Source organism: Taudactylus pleione, unplaced genomic scaffold (genome assembly GCF_031769625.1).
Source record: "Taudactylus pleione unplaced genomic scaffold, aTauple2 ptg000281l, whole genome shotgun sequence".
NCBI classification, from domain to species: Eukaryota; Metazoa; Chordata; class Amphibia; order Anura; family Myobatrachidae; genus Taudactylus; species Taudactylus pleione.
In genome coordinates, this window is record NW_028284683.1 from 758,014 (window position 1) to 781,685 (window position 23,672).

Sequence of the window (23,672 nt, forward strand, 5' to 3'; positions counted from 1 at the left end):
CAGTTGGGAGCTGATTGGTTGGAGCACGATGTAAGATTAGTAACCAGTGATAACAATACTGTTACTTGTTGATAAATCTGGGCCTTACTATGGCCATAGAGGGTTAATAGACGTAACACTAAATAGAGAATAAAGGAAGCACAGAATTCTATTTCCAGCACTTGGAGGCGTCAAATAAAACATTTCTAGCTGCAAATAATCCACAAATAACAGAGGCTCCCAGGAAATTATACACCGCTATAGGGGGAACATAAAGACGGCGCAGATTCTGCATCCAGTAATGGCGGTGGTGACCCGTACCAGTAACATGTCCTTCTTGGCCTGTAACACGTCCAGACTGTCAATGACCGGGGGCGTCTGGCGGCCGAAGTTGTGCGGTATGATGGTGTAGAACGTGGAGGACAGGTCGCTGAGCTCCGCCTTCTTCGCCTTTCTATCCATCGCTGCCTGAAGCGCTTCCAAAGCGTCGAATCCCTTCGCTATCTGCGCCTTACTCAGCTTCCCCAGCGGCATCTTCTCTGTGTCTGAAATACAAACAATCCATGTGTACGGTCCCTAAAGTTCCCCATGTGCGGCCTCCCCCCCACCCCCTCTAGTTACCAAAATCTAATATTAGACCTGTAAATTGCCCCTTGTTCCCCAATCAGATTCTTATAGGGACAGAGTTTGGTCCTAAACCGTGACGTATAGAATAATTCCACCCTAAGCTAAAAATGCTGTAGATGAAGCTAAACCTTATTGACCTGGCATCATTATTGGCGAATCCTCTGTAACTGTTCATAATGTGAGACCCTCCCTCTCCTGCTCACAGGCCTTCTCCAAACTCACAGCCGGGTTGTCAAAGCCCCTCCCCCTGAGATCTCTCCATTCATGTGAAAGATACGTTCATGGATCAGGGGCACTGAGATCACCGACGCTGTTTGGGTTAAAGGTGGCAGGAGAGAGGATCACAAGCAAAACTAATTCCAACTATCACTTTATGGCGTACCAACACCAGTCATTCTAATGTAGCAATATCTCCACAAATTATGGGAAGATGTATCAAATTTCTATAAAGGAGAAGTTTCCAACTCCACCCACAGATCCAAAGTATCATTTATTTAGAACATTGTATAAAATGATAGGTAGAAGCTGATTGGTTGCTTACTGCGGGCAACTTCTCCACCTGTCCTTAATTGGGTCTCATGGGCCCCCTTGTCCCTGATCTAATGATCATCCATCACGTACCCAGGTTCATGGTCTCCATGGTTTCCTTAAACATGTCACTGCTGAATATCAGAGATATCAGGTCTTGGGTGGGCTTGTCCAGGGTGCAGGGCTGGAAATTTTCACTCCCTCCATCCACCGTGTCCACCTGGGGAGGAGAAGTATAGTAGACGGAGTCTGGTAAGTGAGCTCAATGTTTCAGGTCCTTTCATAGGACCTCCGTCTGGTTAGCTGCTCCCCACATTCCCCTCTTCTGCTTTATCCCCTATTTAATAACAGCCTGTTACTCTGCTTATGAACATTGAATAAAAGATTACAGCAATATGTTTAATAGGGATTTCACCACTGTTGAAGCTTAGGCCCTGCTTCAGAGCCACTCGCGAGCGGCTGTCCGCTCGCAAGTGGGTCGATGGTCCGCACTGCGCATGCGCACGACAGAAGGAGCTCCATTGTGCGCATGCGCGAGACCCTACGAGCGAAGGACTTTCCTTCGCTCGGAGTGTCTCATCAAAGGGGGCGTGCTGTCGATGTTGACTGACAGCACGCCCCCTTTGGTGGGCGTGCCGGGGGCGTGCCTGCCAGACGGAGGCGTTCCCAAGGGAACGCCTACCGTCTGAAGCCGGCCCCACTGACATCACTAGTGATGTCAGTGGGAGTGATTTTGGCTCTGATAGAGCCAAAATCACTCCTGGCCTTGCGGTTGAAAAACTCAACTGCAGGCTTCTGCTCGCAGTTTCGATGGTCAAGACCATCGCGACCATCATCCTGCACGCTCGTATATGCTGTGGGTGGTGACCCACAGCTATACGAGCGTCCAGGAGGACGCTCCATATTAATGGAGGTGGGCCCTGATTCAGAGCGAGCGCTCTGGTCAGAGCGTCCGGCTCTGAATCAGGGCCTTAGATAATACCCTTCTGTACAAACGAAGATCAGGACAAGGGTGTCTCCTACATTCTGAAAACTTAAAGGGGGCATTTCTGGATTGTGTTAGATACACAGCTAGGTCCCTAAATGGGCAGCAGGAACAACAACAATACCCCCAGGTTCTAAATTCCAGACACAATAATGAAGGAACAGAAAAAAAAAATTCTAAGTGGAATCATTTGAAAATTTCAGTGTTTATTTTGCACAAAATTATGCTGGGCAGTGGCGTAACTAGGGTATTTGGAGCCCAGGGCAAATATAAAAATGGAGCCCCCCACTATGTGCGAAAAATGGGCATGGTCACTTAAAAATGGGGCGTGTCAAGGTGACACACACATCTTTATCGTCACTCTGAACATTCCTTTCCATATGTACCTTAACCCCAACAGTGCCCCTTATTCAGTGCCCCCAGTAGTGGTCTCCCTCATGCAGTGCCCCCTTGTAGTGGTCCCCCCAATGCAGTGCCCCCAATAGTGGTACCCTCTTATGCAGTGCCCATTGTATAGTGCCCCCAGTAGTAGTCCCCCCTATGCAGTGCCCCCAGTAGTGGTACCCCCTATGCAGTGCCCTTTATATAGTGCCCCCAGCAGTAGTCCCCCCCCATGTAGTGCCCCCAATAGTGGTCCCCCTTATGCAGGCCCCCAGCAATGATCCCCCCTATCCAGTGCCCTTTATACAGTGCCCCCTGTAGTGGTCCTCCCTATTTAGTGCCCCCAGTAGTGGTCCCCCCAGTGCAGTGCCCCTTGTGCTCCTAGTAGTAAGCCCCTTATATAGTGCCCCCAGCAGTAGTGCCCCAAGTAGAGGTCCCTTATGCAGTCCTTCAGTAGTGATCCCCCCTATCCAGTGCCCTTATACAGCGCCCCCTGTAGTGGTCCTCCCTATTTAGTGCCCCCAGTAGTGGTCCCCTAGTAGTAAGCCCCTTATATAGTGTCCCCAGTTGTAGATTCCCTTGTGCCCCTAATAGTAAGCCCCTTATATAGTGCCCCAGTAGTAGTTTCCCCCCCCAGCAGTAGTCCCCAGTAGAGGTTCTCCATCTCGATGCAGTACCCCCAGTTGTAGTCCCCAGTAGTGCCCCACCCCAAATAGAGGTCCCCCCCAGTAATGGTGCCCCCCCCCCAAGCAATATTTTGTCAGTTGTGTAGCCAGCATAAGTGTAATTCCCTACAATCCGATCGGCTCTCTCCTGCCAGTCTTTAGCGCTCACCTTGACATCAGAAGCCGATGTTTAGCAACCATCAATGTTTCCGATTCGATAGAAGTGCTTTTTCCATCGAATACTGGAAATTCTATGGTTGCCAGCGATTTGAATGCAGCTTTCCGATGCCCATCCGATGGCTGGCTGTGGGGGGTGAGCAGCAGGAGAATAGAAGCTGTGCGCATGTGCACAGTGTTTATACTCAGTGTAGGGGGAGCCCGGGGGCAGTCCAGCATCTCAGAGAGTGCATGCCCCCACAGTGACGTGGGAGGGGGAGCCATGAGGATCTGCCCCCTTTCAGTGCGCAAATATAACCATTGTGATGGTTATATTATCGCAAGGGTGGGATGCGATGGCTAGTTGCCATCGCATTGCTTGAATTGATGTCGGAAGCGTGGGAACCATTCGATGCCGGGCTTCCGATGTCCATCCCTACCTCCATCTCCTTGTTGTTGTGCTTTACCTCGATCATCGTGTATTTTTCTTTCTGCTTGAAATGATCTCGCTCTGACCAGTTATTCTTCGTTTTATCCTTGAACTTCATCTCAAAATCTTTCTTAGCAGCTTCCAGGTCTGTGAAAGTGTTTAGCTTGGACTGGCCGGTCTCCCCCTACAGGTAAGAAAGGTAGGGATCATTCATCCATAGGGATCATTCATCCAGCGGCTGGTTATTAGCGCCTACGACAGGAATATATAACAGCTGCTGCCCTCAGCTTATTTCATCTACAGACGGGGACCGCAGGTTACTGCTATAACATTAATGGTGGCTGGGGGAGGAAGGCGTAGTGGGGGTTCTGTTCATCTTCCATTGATCACCATTTAATGGTGGTTGGTGATTTATAAAGGGGACGGGATCGGTTTTTCCATTAACACAACTGAGGGTCTGGGAGTGATACCATCGGTCCGATCAGCTGCTACAAACTCAGGGCCTGATTCAGACCCGGTCGAAAGCGCTGAGCGCTCGCAACCGAGTCGATGGTGGCCCACAGCGCATGCGCATGACGGGGCCGGCTCCGTCGTGCGCATGCGCAAGACCCAGCTAGCGACGGGCAATCCGTCGCTCCGGGTCTCGCACCAAAGGGGGCGAGCTGTCGATGTTGAGTGACAGCTCGCCCCTTTGGTGGGCGGGCCGGGGGGGTGGCTGCCCAAATGGAGGTGTTCCCATGAGAATGCCTGCCGTTTGGGGCGGTCCCACTGACATCACAAGTGATGTCAGTGGAGAGATTCCGGCTCTGTTAGAGCCGAAAGCTCTCTGGGGCTTGCGGCCACGAGACCCTACCCGATGGTCGCGATGGTCTTGACCATTGCGACCATCATCCTGGACGCTCGCATTAGCTGTGAGTGGTCACCCACAGCCAAGGCTGTAGCTAGGGTAGTGCGGCCGGTGCCATCGCACAGGGCACCACAGGGCAGGGTGCGCTGTTTGGGCCTGTCAAATTACTGTTTATTATCATTCTTGCTTGTAGCTTCCTCTTATTTCATCCCCAGCATCTCCTGGCCTCTCCTATCTCTTCCCTGGCCCTTCCCCATGAGGCCATGGCCCTTTTTCAGGTGCACTATATTATGTCCCTATTTATCCCCAGCATCTCCTGGCCTCTCCTATCTCTTCCCTGGCCCTTCCCCATGAGGCCATGGCCCTCTCTCAGGTTCACTATATTATGTCCCTATTTATTCCCAGCATCTCCTGGCCTCTCCTATCTCTTCCCTGGCCCTTCCCATGAGGCCATGGCCCTCTCTCAGGTGCACTATATTATGTCCCTATTTATCCCCAGCATCTCCTGGCCTCCCCTATCTCTTCCCTGGCCCTTCCCCATGAGGCCATGGCCCTCTCTCAGGTGCACTATGTTATGTCCCTATTTATCCCCAGCATCACCTGGCCTCCCCTATCTCTTCCCTGGCCCTTCCCCATGAGGCCATGGCCCTCTCTCAGGTGCGCTATGTTATGTCCCTATTTATCGCCAGCATCTCCTGGCCTCTCCTATCTCTTCCCTGGCCCTTCCCCATGAGGCCAAGGCCCTCTCTCAGGTGCGCTATATTATGTCCCTATTTATCCCCAGCATCTCCTGGCCTCCCCTATCTCTTCCCTGGCCCTTTCCCATGAGGCCATGGCCCTCTCTCAGGTGCGCTATATTATGTCCCTATTTATCCCCAGCATCTCCTGGCCACCCGTATCTCTTCCCTGGCCCTTCCGCATGAGGCCATGGCCCTCTCTCAGGTGCACTATATTATGTCCCTATTTATCCCCAGCATCTCCTGGCCTCTCCTATCTCTTCCCTGGCCCTTCCCCATGAGGCCATGGCCCTCTCTCAGGTGCACTATCTTATGTCCCTATTTATTCCCAGCACCTTCTGGCCTCCCCTATCTCTTCCCCATGAGGCCATGGCCCTCTCTCAGGTGCACTATATTATGTCCCTATTTATCCCCAGCATCTCCTGGCCTCCCCTATCTCTTCCCTGGCCCTTTCCCATGAGGCCATGGCCCTCTCTCAGGTGCGCTATATTATGTCCCTATTTATCCCCAGCATCTCCTGGCCACCCCGATCTCTTCCCTGGCCCTTCCCCATGAGGCCATGGCCCTCTCTCAGGTGCACTATATTATGTCCCTATTTATCCCCAGCATCTCCTGGCCTCTCCTATCTCTTCCCTGGCCCTTTCCCATGAGGCCATGGCCCTCTCTCAGGTGCACTATGTTATGTCCCTATTTATCCCCAGCATCTCCTGGCCTCCCCTATCTCTTCCCTGGCCCTTCCCCATGAGGCCATGGCCCTCTCTCAGGTGCGCTATGTTATGTCCCTATTTATCGCCAGCATCTCCTGGCCTCTCCTATCTCTTCCCTGGCCCTTCCCCATGAGGCCAAGGCCCTCTCTCAGGTGCGCTATATTATGTCCCTATTTATCCCCAGCATCTCCTGGCCTCCCCTATCTCTTCCCTGGCCCTTTCCCATGAGGCCATGGCCCTCTCTCAGGTGCGCTATATTATGTCCCTATTTATCCCCAGCATCTCCTGGCCACCCGTATCTCTTCCCTGGCCCTTCCCCATGAGGCCATGGCCCTCTCTCAGGTGCACTATATTATGTCCCTATTTATCCCCAGCATCTCCTGGCCTCTCCTATCTCTTCCCTGGCCCTTCCCCATGAGGCCATGGCCCTCTCTCAGGTGCACTATCTTATGTCCCTATTTATTCCCAGCACCTTCTGGCCTCCCCTATCTCTTCCCCATGAGGCCATGGCCCTCTCTCAGGTGCACTATATTATGTCCCTATTTATCCCCAGCATCTCCTGGCCTCCCCTATCTCTTCCCTGGCCCTTTCCCATGAGGCCATGGCCCTCTCTCAGGTGCGCTATATTATGTCCCTATTTATCCCCAGCATCTCCTGGCCACCCCGATCTCTTCCCTGGCCCTTCCCCATGAGGCCATGGCCCTCTCTCAGGTGCACTATATTATGTCCCTATTTATCCCCAGCATCTCCTGGCCTCTCCTATCTCTTCCCTGGCCCTTTCCCATGAGGCCATGGCCCTCTCTCAGGTGCGATATATTATGTCCCTATTTATCTCCAACATCTCCTGGCCTCTCCTATCTCTTCCCTGGCCCTTCCCCATGAGGCCATGGCCCTCTCTCAGGTGCGCTATATTATGTCCCTATTTATCCCCAGCATCTCCTGGCCTCTCCTATCTCTTCCCTGGCCCTTCCCCATGAGGCCATGGCCCTCTCTCAGGTGCACTATATTATGTCCCTATTTATCCCCAGCATCTCCTGGCCTCCCCTATCTCTTCCCTGGCCCTTCCCCATGAGGCCATGGCCCTCTCTCAGGTGCACTATATTATATCCCTATTTATCCCCAGCATCTCCTGGCCTCCCCTATCTCTTCCCTGACCCTTCCCCATGAGGCCATGGCCCTCTCTCAGGTGCACTATATTATGTCCCTATTTATCCCCAGCATCTCCTGGCCTCCCCTATCTCTTCCCTGACCCTTCCCCATGAGGCCATGGCCCTCTCTCAGGTGCACTATATTATGTCCCTATTTATCCCAAGCATCTCCAGGCCTCCCCTATCTCTTCCCTGGCCCTTCCCCATGAGGCCATGGCCCTCTCTCAGGTGCACTATATTATGTCCCTATTTATCCCCAGCATCTCCTGGCCTCTCCTATCTCTTCCCTGGCCCTTCCCATGAGGCCATGGCCCTCTCTCAGGTGCACTATATTATGTCCCTATTTATCCCCAGCATCTCCTGGCCTCTCCTATCTCTTCCCTGGCCCTTTCCCATGAGGCCATGGACCTCTCTCAGGTGCACTATATTATGTCCCTATTTATCCCCAGCATCTCCTGGCCTCTCCTATCTCTTCCCTGGCCCTTTCCCATGAGGCCGTGGCCCTCTCTCAGGTGCACTATATTATGTCCCTATTTATCCCCAGCATCTCCTGGCCTCCCCTATCTCTTCCCTGGCCCTTCCCCATGAGGCCGTGGCCCTCTCTCAGGTGCGCTATATTATGTCCCTATTTATCCCCAGCATCTCCTGGCCTCCCCTATCTCTTCCCTGGCCCTTCCCCATGTGGCCATGGCCCTCTCTCAGGTGCGCTATGTTATGTCCCTATTTATCGCCAGCATCTCCTGGCCTCCCCTATGTCTTCCCTGGCCCTTCCCCATGAGGCCATGGCCCTCTCTCAGGTGCGCTATGTTATGTCCCTATTTATCGCCAGCATCTCCTGGCCTCCCCTATGTCTTCCCTGGCCCTTCCCCATGAGGCCATGGCCCTCTCTCAGGTGCGCTATGTTATGTCCCTATTTATCACCAGCATCTCCTGGCCTCCCCTATGTCTTCCCTGGCCCTTCCCCATGGGGCCATGGCCCTCTCTCAGGTGCGCTATATTATGTCCCTATTTATCACCAGCATCTCCTGGCCTCTCCTATCTCTACCCTGGCCCTTCCCCATGAGGCCAAGGCCCTCTCTCAGGTGCGCTATATTATGTCCCTATTTATCACCAGCATCTCCTGGCCTCTCCTATCTCTTCTCTGGCCCTTCCCCATGAGGCCAAGGCCCTCTCTCAGGTGCGCTATATTATGTCCCTATTTATCCCCAGCATCTCATGGCCTCCCCTATCTCTTCCCTGGCCCTTTCCCATGAGGCCATGGCCCTCTCTCAGGTGCGCTATATTATGTCCCTATTTATCCCCAGCATCTCCTGGCCTCCCATATCTCTTCCCTGGCCCTTCCCCATGAGGCCATGGCCCTCTCTCAGGTGCACTATATAATATCCCTATTTATCCCCAGCATCTCCTGGCCTTCCCTGTCTCTTCCCTGGCCCTTCCCCATGAGGCCATGGCCCTCTCTCAGGTGCACTATATTATATCCCTATTTATCCCCAGCATCTCCTGGCCTCTCCTATCTCTTCCCTGGCCCTTCCCATGAGGCCATGGCCCTCTCTCAGGTGCAGTATGTTATGTCCCTATTTATCCCCAGCATCTCCTGGCCTCTCCTATCTCTTCCCTGGCCCTTCCCCATGAGGCCATGGCCCTCTCTCAGGTGCACTATCTTATGTCCCTATTTATTCCCAGCACCTCCTGGCCTCCCCTATCTCTTCCCTGGCCCTTCCCCATGAGGCCATGGCCCTCTCTCAGGTGCACTATATTATGTCCCTATTTATCCCCACCATCTCCTGGCCTCTCCTATCTCTTCCCTGGCCCTTTCCCATGAGGCCATGGCCCTCTCTCAGGTGCACTATATTATGTCCCTATTTATCCCCAGCATCTCCTGGCCTCCCCTATCTCTCCCCTGGCCCTTCCCCATGAGGCCATGGCCCTCTCTCAGGTGCGCTATATTATGTCCCTATTTATCCCCAGCATCTTCTGGCCTCCTCTATCTCTTCCCTGGCCCTTCCCCATGAAGCCATGGCCCTTTTTTGGGTGCATTATGTCCCTCTGAAAAATGAGGGGGGCGCCAATGGTCTTTCTGGCACAGGGCACCAAAAAGTCTAGTTACGGCTCTGATGGGGACCGCGGGTTACTGCTATAACATTAACTGTGCCAGGGGGAGGTGGGCATGGTGGGGGGTTCTGTTCATCTTCCATTGATCCCGATTTAATGGTGGTTGGTGATTTATAAAGGGGACGGGATCGGTTTTTCCATTAACACAACTGAGGGGCTGGAAGTGATACCATCGGTCCGATCAGCTGCTACAAACTCTGAACATTAGAGGAGATGTATCAAGTGTAGGTGTTTCCAATAGCAACCAGTCAGGTTATCATTATATAGACTATACTGGATAAATGATAGCTAGAACCCACCTGTCCTCTTTGACACATCTCCCCCATTATTTCTTATAAAGTGACAGTGCAGAGACCCCTGCATAAGCCGATGGCTGAGGGGGGGGGGCACCTTGGGAATGTTGGGTTACGGGGATGGAAGGGGAGGGGGGCGCTATTCTTCTGTCCGGACCATGGATGAATACAATAGTGTAGTAGAGGTACTTACCACCCGGCCCCAGCGATTCCAGCAGCTGTACTGGGCAGGATTACTATTTACACAGCGGATGAGCTGGATGATGTAGAACTTGTTATTGTTGTGCCCAATGTTCGTTTGGTTTAACATACAGTCATAGTCTTCATATACCTGAGATAAGGAGACACAGCTGATATATAATCAGTCACCACGGCAGGTACTGTGCACTCAGAGTAATGTATATAAACCACTGGTAACTTATATAGGGGTTTATTTGGTAAATGGCAGCTTTAATCCAGGTGTAAATACGCAGCTAATCCGCAGCTCTGAGAAGTCACCATGTAGTAAAAATCCTCATTAAATCAGTTAGGGGTGTTCTACTCCATAAATACAGGAGGCTTCCACTATATACAGACAGGACAGAACTGAAAGTCTTTGTTTATATAACAATATATCTCTATATTGTGCCGTCATCTGGGTATAATTTATACAACTAGTCTAAGTCACATGCTGGAGCTTTATACAGTAAATGCACAAGACAGGAACATTAATGGTCACCTCTAATATCTGTATATTGCCAATGGCTTCCATCATACACTTCTCATAATGACCGGGGAATGGGCAGACAGGCAGGCACCTCACATTATTTATCCATAGAATACTGCGCTATGGTCTGTCCTGAGACAGTCGTGCTAACCCCTACGCCAACCCTGCTGCCAGATATTAGTAATATTAAAAGTCACCTGACAATTCCATGTCTTTGTTATAAGTCACCAGTGCGACTTATCACTTTAGCGGGTTCCGGCTGTAGCTGGGCAACCGGGATGCCGCATCACACTGCCTCACGGGCCGTTGGTCCTGCCGGTTGCTGAGCGACTGAGATGCCAGGTGGCCACTGGGCACTCTGGATGTGAATTAGCGTGACAGCCTGGGCTTAGCTGTATGTGCCTTTTCGTAGCTGCTATTGATATATCATTAGAGGAGCTGGTCCTCTCCTCAGCTGGGGATTGGTTCATACTCTTGTTATTACCCAGGCAATGCTGCACTTCCACGCCGGTGATAGCTTATACCTCAGTGCCACTGGCGTAACTACCGTAGGTTCAGGGGGTGCTGCTGCCATGTTTATCTCTGCAAGTACAAAGCCTCAATGAATGCTATTCTGTTAATTACCAACTTTGAGCTATAGTACCTCTGCCATTGAATTTATATACTGTGTTACTGTTACACCTGGCAGTCTTGCTACTGTGGATAATTGTTGCTGTCTGATAATTCACCTGTTTGCTATCCAGACAATCTGTCCTGCAATTAACCCTGTTGTTGCTGGTTCTGCAATTACCCTGACCCTTTAATGTATCTGTATCTACTCCAGCCAATCATCCTTGTATTGTATAAACCCCTACTGCCTGAGCTTAAGACCTGGCGACCTCCTAAGTACCGGTGAGTGTAATCAACTCTATGGGAACAACGGGTTGTTGTTATAGACAGAAGATCTCAGTAGGAGGCTCTAGGAATCTTGTACATATGCAGGGGTGTTTCAAAACAGTCTTCTGTAGAAGCTCATAGATCCCCTAAATTATAGACTCTAAGGGCTCTATTTATTAACATTATTTTGACTAAAATAAAGTGAAAAAGGGTGTTTTCACACTCTTTTCACATTATTTTAGTATCACCTATAGTTATTCCAGGGCAATTGGAGTAGAATTCGTAAAATTCTACTCTAACCCTAAGTTTCTCTTATTTTTAGTAAGCAGATCACATTTCCCATAATTGTAATGGGAAATGTGATCTGACCAAAGTTACTAAAAATAAAATGTGAAAAAAATACCTAGGGAGGCCCTGTGATAATAACGCCATCTGGAGGTGGCGTTATCCAGGGTCTCCCCCGGTTACCGGATTCCTGCTCTGCTCTAACAGGGAGAGCAGATCCGGGAGTCAGTCCCAGTAATCAGCTGTGTGGTCTAAACAGACCGCAAGAGCTGATTACTGCAAAAAAAAAAAAAATAGTAAAAAAAAAAAATTAACTTACCTGACTCCAGGGACCGGTGGTCGGGGCTCCGGTGATGTCCTCCCTCCAGTCAGCTGGTCTCCTATAGTGCACTGCGGCCCGGTCATCAGGTGATCGGGTCCCAGTGCAGTATGGGATATCACCTGTCCGGAGGACATGGAGGACATCACCGGAGGCCCGGATCATGCAGGTAAGGGTAATTAAGGGAGGGGGGGTCGCGGGCAGGGTCCGCGATCGTGGGGGCAGGGCTTAGCACCAGGGGTAGGGGCTTAGCGCCAGGGGGGGTAGCAGCGACGGTCGGCGCATGCGTCGGCACTTTGTCACGGTATTTTTTCCGAAAATACCGTGACTGGTGTGCCGAGGGGATTCGCAGGGACAGAGCTTTCTCGCAAGCTCTGTCCCTGCAAGGGATTTGTAGTAAATCCCTGTGATATTGCCTGAATTCACAATGTGAATTCAGTCGATAATATCACACTACAATCTGCATTCAATATGCGGATTGTAGTAAATAGAGCCCTATGTATGATTGGCTGCTGAATTTTGTCTTTAGATATTTTCCCCCCCAAAAAAGCCTGAAACACTTAAGAGTCAAAGTTCACCTCATTATCGCATATCACAAAATGTTTTACTGCAGAAGATTAGATTAGATGAAGCAGATTATTAGCGTTCTTGTCCCTAAAGGTCCGAGGCCGCTGGCGCAGTTCGACACCCACCTCATACTTGTCGCAGTTGCTCAGTGGGCAGGCCGCATCCACCTTCGCCTTCCCTTTCTTTTCCGATGAGGCTTTTAGAGCCTGTACGGCGCTCTGGAACTTGTCCGGCGCCTGGATGACCTCCTCCTTCACCTCCTCCTTCACCTTGGTCTTCTTGCCCTTTGCGGAGCTCTTAGTCTGGGCCGCCGCCTTCCTCTTAGGAGCCATACTGTGGCGAGTTCTGCGGCCAGAAGTGAGAACATTTACGTATAACAAATGTGCTGAAATTAACACGGTTATCCATTTTATGTGCGCATCAGAATGGTTATTAATTATTATTATCAGAGCCGGCCCTAGGCATAGTCATTCTAAGCAAATGTCTAGGGCGACTCAGCCGCGACTGTAATGCCTAGGGGCATTGGCTCTGCAGCTATCTCCCTCCCCCACCCCACACTGCAGCCTCTGCGGCTCTGCCACATTCACAGCCGGCAGCCCCGTCAATTCAATTCCAGAGAATGAATCACTGACCCGCTCCGCCGGATTCCCAAAGCTCCACCCACACCCGCGTCTGCCTTAAGCCCCACCCCCAGTCAGCCATAGCCCCGCCTACTCATCTGCGGCTGTCTAAAGCAAATCTCCAGTCTTGTTAAGCACAGCCCAATCCCTCTGTCCTCCTGAAGCTCTGCCTATTCACCCCCCTTACCCAAAGCTCCGCCCATCCCGTCTGGTGCTCTAAGCCCTGCCCCTACCCACATGAATCCCATTCCCCACACATAGGGATGGGTAGATTGATTCACTGTACTGAGTTGAGCCACATGGCTCAACTCAGTGGAGTGTCTGGAGACAGTGGGCCTGATTCAGAGCCGTACGCTATCTGCGGACGCTTTGTTAATTATGCACACCCTTAAAACGCCCATTTTGACCGTTTGGCACGCCTGCATTCAGATCTCCAATCCCCGTTTTCAAGCACCTTCCCCTGTTACCACCCACAAATGCCTCATCCTGTCACTCAAATTAGCAATCATTCGCTATTTTGCGAGCACACGATTTCCGACCGCACTGACTGGTTCGCGCATGCGTATTACAACCCATACGCATGCGCAGATGGGCGAACATTGGTCGGTGCTAACGAGCGGCCGCTTACGAGCGGCTCTGAATCAGGCCCAGTGTCTCAGGACACGGCTCTTTAGAGCTGTAGGAAGCAGAGGTGGCGGCGACTCTGAGTGAGTCGCTGACAACTCCGCCCCCTGCAGCCCAGCACAGCAGATCACGCTTCTGCACCTGAGTCCGCGCACTCCCCCGAGCCCTGGCAGTAGCAGCACGACTCCAAGTGAGACGCTGACAGCTCCGCCCCCTACACTGCTGATCCATCCTGTCGCACCCCCCTTAATCCGGCCCTGATAATGGGTGCAGGGTGTGCGGTGCACACTGAGCCCTGGGTCCACATGGGGCCTGCACCACACACTCTGCACCCATATTTAGTTCTACTTAACTTTCCGTAAACTCCGGTGAGCTGCTCTGCAGCAGATTGGCGCTGCAGAGCAGCAGAAAATCACAGGGAAAATGGTGGCAGCCAATTCCCCGATGACTCGCACATGCACAGCAAAGATGTCCCTGGGAAAAAGGTGCAGGTGCCATTTTCCTGGAGACCTGCACATACACAGTAGATGTTGGCAATAAGCCAGAATCTACTGAGCTGACAGAGAGGAGGGGGCCCAAAAGGAAGCTGTACACAGGCCCCCTCCTCCCTTAAAATGCCTCTGGTGAATGATGTGTTTTGTCTGTAAGCTAGAACTAATGGGGTAAAGGTAATACTAGGCGAATAATACTGAATATCTCCATGTATTATGTTATTATTACCCTGTACACTGTGGGGTGTCTGGGCCTGATTCAGACCAGGACGCTATTTGCGGACGCTCGTTCTTAAAAAGGGGTCGAATATTTAAATTGAGTGCTCGCTCTTTGCGGTGTGTTGACGCCTCTATGTCAGAGCGAGCGTCCGAAAAATGCGCTCGCTATTTTGTGAAGACGCCCCTTTGCCGTTCGTATCACACGTCATCTCCGTTATTTATTAGATTAATCGGGAACATCAAAAGGCGTCTGAACTGCTCGCAGTGCTTGTGGTAGGATTTTCTTACCGCTATCACTGCGAGCAGTTCAGGCTAAAAGACAACCAAGTGACGTGGTCGATGACGCTGCTTTACTAATTATGCACTCCCATTAAACGCCCTTTTGACCGTTAGGCACGCCTGCGTTCGGATCACCACTCCTCCGTTTTCAAGCACCTTCCCCTGTTACCACCAACAAACGGTACATTCTGTCACTCAAATGAGCAGCCCCTCGCTGTTTTACGAGCGCATGATTTCCGACCGCAATGACTGGTTTGCGCATGCGCATTGAGAACCATACGCATGCGCAGTTGTGCGAACATCGCTCAGAGCGAACGAGCGGCCGCTTATGAGCGGCTCTGAATCAGGCCCTCTGTCTGTATACTGACTGATACACCAATTCTATCTGTATTATACACACCCGATGTATCTAGCTACAGAGCAGCATCAGATACTATAAGAGACAGAACAGTGGACGTTGCTTTTTAAAAAAGATCTTTATCACATCTTTCTATCTTTGTACATGAATTTTGTTTGTATGTTACGTCAGTCTTATGTTTTATCCTCTATACTTCACTGTATTTTTCCCAAAGATGGGGATAATTTTATACCAATAGGAATAAAAGTTAAGTTTTATTATAACAATTTTCCTTGTAACCACTTTCTTCCACCAAGACTCCTACACTGGCACCTGGCACCACATCTCCCAGGCTCCTACACTGGCACCACGTCTCCCAGACTCCTACACTGGCACCTGGCACCACATCTCCCAGACTCCTACAATGGCACCTGGTACCATGTCTCACAGGTTCCTACACTGACACCTGGCACCACATCTCCCAGGCTCCTACACTGGCACCACATCTCCCAGGCTCCTACACTGGCACCACATCTCCCAGGCTCCTACACTGGCACCACATCTCCCAGGCTTCTACACTGACACCACATCTCCCATTCTCCTACACTGGCACTACGTCTCCCAGGCTCCTACACTGGAACTACGTCTCCCAGGCTCCTACACTGGCACCTGGTACCACGTCTCCCAGACTCCTACACTGGCACCTGGCACCACCTCTCCCAGGCTCCTACACTGGCACCAGGCACCACGTCTCCCAGGCTCCTACACTGGCACCTGGCACCACCTCTCCGAGGCTCCTACATCTGCACCTGGCACCACATTTCCCAGGCTCCTACACTGGCACCTGGCACCACATCTCCCAGGCTCCTACACTGGCACCTAGCACCACGTCTCCCAGGCTCCTACACTGGCACCACATCTCCCAGGCTCCTACACTGGCACCACATCTCCCAGGCTCCTACACTGGCACCACATCTCCCAGGCTTCTACACTGACACCACATCTCCCATTCTCCTACACTGGCACTACGTCTCCCAGGCTCCTACACTGGCACTACGTCTCCCAGGCTCCTACATCTGCACCTGGCACCACATCTCCCAGGCTCCTACACTGGCACCTAGCACCACATTTCCCAGGCTCCTATACTGGCACCTGGCACCACGTCTCCCAGGCTCCTACACTGGCACCTGGCACCAAGTCTCCCAGACTCCTACACTGGCACCTGGCACCACATCTCCCAGGCTCCTACACTGGCACCTGGCACCACTTACTTCTGGGTATGTGTGGACACTGCTGCAACACTTCCTGGATAGTTTCGGTAACTTCCGCTGGTCCCTCACCGTGGACCAGTCTCTGCAGTGTAGCTGGCAGATGGTTTTACCTTGGAGACACTGGGCTCAATGCAGAACAACCGGAGAACGGAATAGCGTTTTGCGCTATTCTGATGGTGACAGCGTCTTGAAGCAAATAGCTTTTTGCTCAGTCTTTTTAAAAGACAATTACTCCACAGCAGACAGGGAACCTTCAGATGTACAGTCAGACCTCTCTGAGAGTCAGAGGCTATATACATTCAGAGCTCACGTGCCCTATTTTTATAGCAAGAGCACAGAATACATCAGGCCCCACCCGACTTCTGGGGTAATTATTTCACAACATATAAATAGATCTTACATTTCTCAGGAACTGATACATTGCACCTTTGAAATATCTATGCATCAATCCAGTTTGGCTTTCCCAATATTTACACTTTCACTTCTTAGGAAGTTCCACAGTAAGGAAACTCCCCAGAGTGCATTGGCTGTAAACAGAGGGATTAGACATTTAACACTTGCAGGTCCATTTATTAATGATGGCATTTGCAATGCGATCTGGGCATGAAATTACCTCCCATGATCACATTGCAAGATACAATAATCCTGGTGGAATGTATCACCCGGAACATGCAGGGAGAGGGGGTTCCATAGGAGCAGGAGTGTATATAGAGATTGCCGGTGACTGTAGTGATTATTCCTGCAGCCAGAAAACCCGTCCTAGAGGTGCCGGAGATATCGCCTAATCCAATAATTCCGCATCACAGGGCCCGTCCCAAATGCCCCATATCCCTGGGCACATCCCACATGCCCCATGTGCCAGGACCAATCCCACATGCTCCACATACCCGGGCCCATCCCACATGTCCCTTGTGCCAGGACCAATCCCACATGACCCATGTCCCTGGGCCCATCCCAAATGCCCCACATCCCTGGGCACATCATACATGCCCGATGTCCCCGGGCTCATCCCACATGTCCCCGGGCTCATCTCACATGCCCCATGTCCCCGGGCTCATTCAAACATGTCCCATGTGCCAGGACCAATCCCACATGCCCCACATCCCTGGGCACATCCCACATATCCCAAGTGCCAGGACCAATCCCACATGCCCCACATCCCTGGGCACATCCCACATGTCCCTTGTGACAGGACCCATCCCACATGCCCCATGTCCCTGGGCCCATCCCAAATGCCCCACATCCCTGGGCACATGCCCCATATCCCTGGGCACATCATACATGCCCGATGTCCCCGGGCTCATCCCACATGCCCCATGTCCCTGGGCTCATCTCACATGCCCCATGTCCCCGGGCTCATCCAAACATGTCCCATGTGCCAGGACCAATCCCACATGCCCCAGATCCCCAGGCCCATCCCACATGTCCCACATCCCCGGGCCCATCCCACATGCCCCACATACCAGAAACCATCCCACAAGTCCCACATACCAGAAACCATCCCACATATCCCACATGCCAGGGCCCATCCAACATGCCCAACGTACCAGGACCCATCCCAAATGCCCCACATACCAGAAACCATCCCACATGCCCCACACATAAATCCCAGGGATCTGGATCTCTCTTAATATACACTAAGAATATAGCATCTAATACATAATTAGCTTTTATAGGTCTAGTGCACATTAGTCGATGTAAGCCACAGTCTGATTAGGTATTACATAGCAAGTGCTATTAGACGGGGCAATTAGGCATAACCTAAACTAGGGAAAATCCTTAGTACCTGGTATCCAGGGAAATGAGAAGCTGCAGGTCTGAGCGACTACACTGTATAATAGTATATGATTCTCCTGCACACAGAGCCAGGTGTCTCTCTGACTAGTGAGGACTCTGCTATCGCCTGGGAGTGTTCCATAGGGGAGCGATCACCTTACAAGATGATCACATATAGGATGTATATATCAAAACCCTATACCTACTGAGTACCTTCATTACTAAAGAAGAACAAGAGAAACCAGGCACAGGGGAAAGTGCCATATAATCTGGTCATGAAAGCACTGCCATGGGGAAGCAGTGAGAGAATGACCTAGGTCACACTAGCCATGGGGAAGCAGTGAGAGAATGACCTAGGTCACACTAGCCATGGGGAAGCAGTGAGAGAATGACCTAGGTCACACTAGCCATGGGGAAGCAGTGAGAGAATGACCTAGGTCACATTGCCCATGGGGAAGCAGTGAGAGAATGACCTAGGTCACGCTGCCCATGGGGAAGCAGTGAGAGAATGACCTAGGTCACATTGCCCATGGGGAAGCAGTGAGAGAATGACCTAGGTCACATTGCCCATGGGGAAGCAGTGAGAGAATGACCTAGGCCACACTGCCCATGTTGAAGCAGTGAGAGAATGTCCTAGGCCACGCTGCCCATGGGGAAGCAGTGAGAGAATGACCTAGGTCACGCTGCCCATGGGGAAGCAGTGAGAGAATGACCTAGGTCACACTGCCCATGGGGAAGCAGTGAGACAATGACCTAGGTCACACTAACCATGGGGAAGCAGTAAGAAAATGACCTAGGCCACGCTGCCCATGGGGAAGTAGTGAGACAATGACCTAGGTCACACTAACCATGGGGAAGCAGTAAGAAAATGACCTAGGCCACACTGGCCATTGGGAAGCAGTGAGAGAATTGCCTAGGTCACACAGTGCCCACGGGGAAGCAGTGAGAGAATGACCTAGGCCACGCTGCCCACGGGGAAGCAGTGAGAGAATGACCTAGGCCACACTGCCCATGGGGAGGCAGTGAGAAAATGACCTAAGTCATACTGCCCATGGCGAAGCAGTGAGAGAATGACCTAGGTCATACTGCCCATGGGGAAGCAGTGAGAATATGACCTAGGCCAAACTAGCCATGGGGAAGCAGTGAGAGAATGACCTAGGTTATACTGCCCAAGGGGAAGCAGAGAGAGAATGACCTAGGTCACACTGCCCATGGGTAAGCAATGAGAGAATTACCTAGGTAACATTGCCCATGGGGAAGCAGTGAGAGAATTACCTCGGTTATACTGCCCATGGGGAAGCAGTGAGAGAATGACTTAGGTCACACTGCCCATGGGGAAGTAGTGAGAGAATGACCTAGATAATACTATTCATGGGAAAGCAGTGAGAGAATGACCTAGGCCACACTGCCCATGGGGAAGCAGTGAGAGAATGACCTAGGTCACGCTGCCCATGGGGAAGCAGTGTGAGAATGACCTAGGTAACACTGCCCATGGGGAAGCAGTGAGAGAATTACCTAGGTCATACTGCCCATGGGGAAGCAGTGAGAAAATGACATAGGTCACACTGCCCATGGGGAAGCAGTGAGAGAATGACCTAGGCCACACTGCCCATGGGGAAACAGTGAGAGAATGACCTAGGTAAACACTTCCCATGGGGAAGCAGAGAGAGAATGACCTAGGTCACACTGCCCATGGGTAAGCAATGACAGAATGACCTAGGTAACACTGCCCATGGGCAGTGAGAGAATGACCTAGGTCACACTGCCCATGGGGAAGCAGTGAAAGAATGACCTAGGTCACAGTGCCCATGGGGAAGCAGTGAGAGAATGACCTAGATAACACTATTCATGGGAAAGCAGTGAGAGAATGACCTAGGCCACACTGCCCATGGGGAAGCAGTGAGAGAATGACCTAGGTCACGCTGCCCATGGGGAAGCAGTGAGAGAATGACCTAGGACACACTGCCCATGGGCAAGCAGTGAGAGAATGAAATAGGTAACACTGCCCATGGGGAAGCAGTGAGAGAAAGACCTAGATCACGCTGCCCATGGGGAAGCAGTGAGAGAATGACCTAGGTAACACAGCCCATGGGGAAGCAATGACAGAATGACCTAGGTAACACTGCCCATGGGCAGTGAGAGAATGACCTAGGTCACACTGCCCATGGGGAAGCAGTGAGAGAATGACCTAGGTCACAGTGCCCATGGGGAAGCAGTGAGAGAATGACCTAGATAACACTATTCATGGGAAAGCAGTGAGAGAATGACCTAGGCCACACTGCCCATGGGGAAGCAGTGAGAGAATGACCTAGGACACACTGCCCATGGGCAAGCAGTGAGAGAATGAAATAGGTAACACTGCCCATGGGGAAGCAGTGAGAGAAAGACCTAGATCACGCTGCCCATGGGGAAGCAGTGAGAGAATGACCTAGGTAACACAGCCCATGGGGAAGCAGTGAGAGAATGACCTAGGTCACACTGCCCATGGGGAAGCAGTGAGAGAATCCCCTAGGACACACTGTACATGGGGAAGCAGTGAGAGAATGACCTAGGTCACACTGAGCATGGGGAAGCAGTGGGAAAATGACCTACGTCACACTGCCCATGGTGAAGCAGTGAGAGAATGACCTAGGTCACATTGCCCATGGGGAAGCAGTGAGAGAATGACCTAGGTCACATTGCCCATGGGGAAGCAGTGAGAGAATGACCTAGGTCACACTAACCATGGGGAAGCAATGAGAGAATTACCTAGATAACACTATTCATGGGAAAGCAGTGAGAGAATGACCTAGGCCACACTGCCCATGGGGAAGCAGTGAGAGAATGACCTAGGCCACACTGCCCATGTTGAAGCAGTGAGAGAATGTCCTAGGCCACGCTGCCCATGGGGAAGCAGTGAGAGAATGACCTAGGTCACACTAACCATGGGGAAGCAATGAGAGAATTACCTAGATAACACTATTCATGGGAAAGCAGTGAGAGAATGACCTAGGCCACACTGCCCATGGGGAAGCAGTGAGAGAATTACCTAGGTCACACTGCCCATGGGGAAGCAGTGAGACAATGACCTAGGTCACACTAACCATGGGGAAGCAGTAAGAAAATGACCTAGGCCACGCTGCCCATGGGGAAGTAGTGAGACAATGACCTAGGTCACACTAACCATGGGGAAGCAGTAAGAAAATGACCTAGGCCACACTGGCCATTGGGAAGCAGTGAGAGAATTGCCTAGGTCACACAGTGACCATGGGGAAGTAGTGAGAGAATGACCTAGGCCACGCTGCCCACGGGGAAGCAGTGAGAGAATGACCTAGGCCACACTGCCCATGGGGAGGCAGTGAGAAAATGACCTAAGTCATACTGCCCATGGCGAAGCAGTGAGAGAATGACCTAGGTCATACTGCCCATGGGGAAGCAGTGAGAATATGACCTAGGCCAAACTAGCCATGGGGAAGCAGTGAGAGAATGACCTAGGTTATACTGCCCAAGGGGAAGCAGAGAGAGAATGACCTAGGTCACACTGCCCATGGGTAAGCAATGAGAGAATTACCTAGGTAACATTGCCCATGGGGAAGCAGTGAGAGAATTACCTCGGTTATACTGCCCATGGGGAAGCAGTGAGAGAATGACTTAGGTCACACTGCCCATGGGGAAGTAGTGAGAGAATGACCTAGATAATACTATTCATGGGAAAGCAGTGAGAGAATGACCTAGGCCACACTGCCCATGGGGAAGCAGTGAGAGAATGACCTAGGTCACGCTGCCCATGGGGAAGCAGTGTGAGAATGACCTAGGTAACACTGCCCATGGGGAAGCAGTGAGAGAATTACCTAGGTCATACTGCCCATGGGGAAGCAGTGAGAAAATGACATAGGTCACACTGCCCATGGGGAAGCAGTGAGAGAATGACCTAGGCCACACTGCCCATGGGGAAACAGTGAGAGAATGACCTAGGTAAACACTTCCCATGGGGAAGCAGAGAGAGAATGACCTAGGTCACACTGCCCATGGGTAAGCAATGACAGAATGACCTAGGTAACACTGCCCATGGGCAGTGAGAGAATGACCTAGGTCACACTGCCCATGGGGAAGCAGTGAGAGAATGACCTAGGTCACAGTGCCCATGGGGAAGCAGTGAGAGAATGACCTAGATAACACTATTCATGGGAAAGCAGTGAGAGAATGACCTAGGCCACACTGCCCATGGGGAAGCAGTGAGAGAATGACCTAGGTCACGCTGCCCATGGGGAAGCAGTGAGAGAATGACCTAGGACACACTGCCCATGGGCAAGCAGTGAGAGAATGAAATAGGTAACACTGCCCATGGGGAAGCAGTGAGAGAAAGACCTAGATCACGCTGCCCATGGGGAAGCAGTGAGAGAATGACCTAGGTAACACAGCCCATGGGGAAGCAGTGAGAGAATGACCTAGGTCACACTGCCCATGGGCAGTGAGAGAATGACCTAGGTCACACTGCCCATGGGGAAGCAATGACAGAATGACCTAGGTAACACTGCCCATGGGCAGTGAGAGAATGACCTAGGTCACACTGCCCATGGGGAAGCAGTGAGAGAATGACCTAGGTCACAGTGCCCATGGGGAAGCAGTGAGAGAATGACCTAGATAACACTATTCATGGGAAAGCAGTGAGAGAATGACCTAGGCCACACTGCCCATGGGGAAGCAGTGAGAGAATGACCTAGGTCACGCTGCCCATGGGAAAGCAGTGAGAGAATGACCTAGGACACACTGCCCATGGGCAAGCAGTGAGAGAATGAAATAGGTAACACTGCCCATGGGGAAGCAGTGAGAGAAAGACCTAGATCACGCTGCCCATGGGGAAGCAGTGAGAGAATGACCTAGGTAACACAGCCCATGGGGAAGCAGTGAGAGAATGACCTAGGTCACACTGCCCATGGGGAAGCAGTGAGAGAATCCCCTAGGACACACTGTACATGGGGATGCAGTGAGAGAATGACCTAGGTCACACTGACCATGGGGAAGCAGTGGGAAAATGACCTACGTCACACTGCCCATGGTGAAGCAGTGAGAGAATGACCTAGGTAACACAGCCCATGGGGAAGCAGTGAATGACCTAGGTCACACTGCCCATGGGGAAGCAGTGAGAGAATCCCCTAGGACACACTGTACATGGGGAAGCAGTGAGAGAATCCCCTAGGACACACTGTACATGGGGAAGCAGTGAGAGAATGACCTAGGACACACTGTACATGGGGAAGCAGTGAGAAAATGACCTATGTCACACTGCCCATGGGGAAGCAGTGAGAGAATGACCTAGGCCACACTGCCCATGGGGAAGCAGTGAGAAAATGACCTACGTCACACTGCCCATGGTGAAGCAGTGAGAGAATGACCTAGGTCACACTGCCCATGGGGAAGCAGTGAGAAAATGACCTATGTCACACTGCCCATGGGGAAGCAGTGAGAAAATGACCTATGTCACACTGCCCATGGTGAAGCAGTGAGAGAATTACCTAGGACACACTGTACATGGGGAAGCAGTGAGAGAATCCCCTAGGACACACTGTACATGGGGAAGCAGTGAGAGAATCCCCTAGGACACACTGTACATGGGGAAGCAGTGAGAGAATGACCTAGGTCACACAGCCCATGGGGAAGCAGTGAGAGAATGACCTAGGCCACACTGCCCATGGGGAAGCAGTGAGAGAATGACCTAGGTCACACT

General features: G+C 51.7%; 1 protein-coding gene across 1 annotated transcript in view; it reads right to left on the bottom strand.

Moving 5' to 3' along the window:
- Positions 1–16,462, bottom strand: part of LOC148512575 (protein mono-ADP-ribosyltransferase PARP3-like) — a 28,720-nt gene extending 12,258 nt beyond the window's left edge. The window contains exons 1-6 of the mRNA XM_088482069.1: positions 16,190–16,462; positions 12,474–12,693; positions 9,789–9,926; positions 3,789–3,935; positions 1,228–1,354; positions 301–524 (exon numbers count right to left, since the gene is read on the bottom strand). Of these exons, the coding sequence (XP_088338195.1) occupies positions 301–524; positions 1,228–1,354; positions 3,789–3,935; positions 9,789–9,926; positions 12,474–12,680 (843 nt within the window). The 5' untranslated portion in view covers positions 12,681–12,693; positions 16,190–16,462. The remainder of the gene's footprint in view (positions 1–300; positions 525–1,227; positions 1,355–3,788; positions 3,936–9,788; positions 9,927–12,473; positions 12,694–16,189) is intronic.
- Positions 16,463–23,672: the final 7,210 nt, after the last annotated feature.